Genomic DNA, 1,940 nt, shown 5'->3' with positions numbered 1-1,940 from the left:
AGTACGCTGCAAGGGATCGAAATAAATGAACCTATATTATCGACGCACGGTGCAATCGCTACCGAATGGCCGTGCCACAGTCTCGATCGCTTCGGTTGCCCTCGTCCACCAGGCTGCAGTGGTTTATGGCCCATTTTTTCCGACTCTCGACTCTCGGTTTAAGGCTTTCGAACGTAGGCCAATTGGGCGTTCTTCTTGCTGGCACTTCCATTCCATCCGTGTGGGCAATCTAATCACCAAGAAGGGATAGTACTGACGGCGGGCACCTTGACTGCTGTGCGTTGTTAATAGCATCCAGCACATGAATGAATGAATGTCTTAATACACTGGCTGATTGAATTGAATGAGGTTAGGCTAGCACGTGGTGCTTAATGGAGGTATCGATGTGTCGTGGCCACTTTGAAGTCTACCCATTATTTTATACGATACTCCGTCGTAGATTGGAAGACACAGCCATTACCGCTACCGACAGCGATCACACCGATGCTTTTCGCCATTTCTCCGAGCGTACCTAGTGGACTTCCACTATTTTTACGATTATGGCATTCGGTGGCGCTATTGAATGGGTGCTTCAGCTAATGTCTACATCATGTTCGACATCTACTCATCCAATAATCATTTTTTATTATCCATATAAAACGAACTAATAGCTGTAGTAGCCGCTTGCTTTGCCATAAACAAAGAACTGGATAAAGTCTCACCGGGATTAGATCTACCGCCTGCTGGAGTGCTCTGTCCGCCAATAAATTGTTTGAACGAAGTAGTTGAATATCTTCTCGGTGCCTTGAAGGGTGTGTAATTCGTTTGCAAACCACCACCAACTGCTATCGATGTACGTCGCTGAGTTATTCCGCCCGTTTTGATTGGAGATATTGTTTTCGGTGTACTGCTAGACATGGGACGACCACTGCCAACAGAACAAGCATCGGACGAGGGTGTTAAACCGATGCCGGAATCAGTCGAAGAGTTTGCCTGCGACATCTTCACACTGTTGTCCAAATTGAATGAATCCATGGAAAATCTTCGCTGCGATTGTAAAGCACTTGAGCTGGGTTGTACCGAAGAAGGCGTATGAGTTGATACTCTTCGCTGGAAAAATCCTCCCGCTGCTTCCGGGCGCATCGTATCCACTGCTGTGCTACTTCTACCACTGGAGACGATTGTTTGGCGCATGTTCTCCTGCAAGCTTCTTCGATACAGACGCATATTTTCGTACCGCTTTTGGGTTTCCACAATCTTTTGTCGTATTTGCGTTTCCAGCTCGTCTAGCCGGTGTAACGATTCGCGTGCCTTCAGTATCGCTTGCACCAGCTGCTGCCGGTGTTTGTGTTGGAAGGCGAGCGTTTGGGCAGCGATCTGATAGAAGCTGACCGGTGACGGGTGGTAAAGCATTTTCTCCTTCCTGCTCATCTCATCACCGAGTTCGATAAAGTGATCCAGCGAACGCTTGCACACGGGACAGCTTGTTCCACGGTTTGTTTTGCTCATGCACGATCGGCAAAGTATATCGGCGCAGGATAGGTGATAGAATTTGGTTTCGTTGTCTGCCTGCAGACTGTTACAGAGTCCACAGTGGATCCACCGTTGCGCAGACATGGCTAGGTGTAGTTTTACTAATCTTTATCGACCACTTTAACACTGATAATGGGTCAATTCGTCGCACAGAACTGAGCTGAGTATGTTTTGACAGTTTGTTTACTCCAACGCCTACTAGAGTGAATAATGAATTCGATGATCCTAGTGCACCTGTCAAAAAGTGAACTCGATTTGATTTTGAATTTAAATCGACCGTTACAAGCTGTTTCACTTCAATGTAAATTTTCATGAAGAACGAACAAATTGTTGACTCATCCTGTGACTCTTCTTCTCGTGGAGTTATAAATTTCGTGATTATTATTTTACGCTTCTTCGTTCCCTCTCTGCTTTGCGACACCCCTAAT

At 46.3% G+C, this 1,940-nt stretch overlaps 1 protein-coding gene across 1 annotated transcript; it reads right to left on the bottom strand.

Annotated features, from left to right (window-relative positions):
• Positions 1-611: 611 nt before the first annotated feature.
• Positions 612-1,671, bottom strand: LOC118517111 (RING finger protein narya-like). The gene has a single exon (XM_036062976.1). It carries the CDS (start codon positions 1,594-1,596, stop codon positions 616-618), a length of 981 nt encoding a protein of 326 aa, XP_035918869.1. The 5' UTR covers positions 1,597-1,671; the 3' UTR covers positions 612-615.
• Positions 1,672-1,940: the final 269 nt, after the last annotated feature.

Source organism: Anopheles stephensi, unplaced genomic scaffold, assembly GCF_013141755.1.
Source record: "Anopheles stephensi strain Indian unplaced genomic scaffold, UCI_ANSTEP_V1.0 ucontig51, whole genome shotgun sequence".
In the NCBI taxonomy this organism is placed as follows: domain Eukaryota; kingdom Metazoa; phylum Arthropoda; class Insecta; order Diptera; family Culicidae; genus Anopheles; species Anopheles stephensi.
This window is presented reverse-complemented; position numbering and strand designations above follow the sequence as displayed.

Excerpts from the sequence above, each read along its gene's own strand:
- LOC118517111 (XM_036062976.1), bottom strand. The coding sequence starts at position 1,596 with ATGTCTGCGCAACGGTGGATCCACTGTGGACTCTGTAACAGTCTGCAG.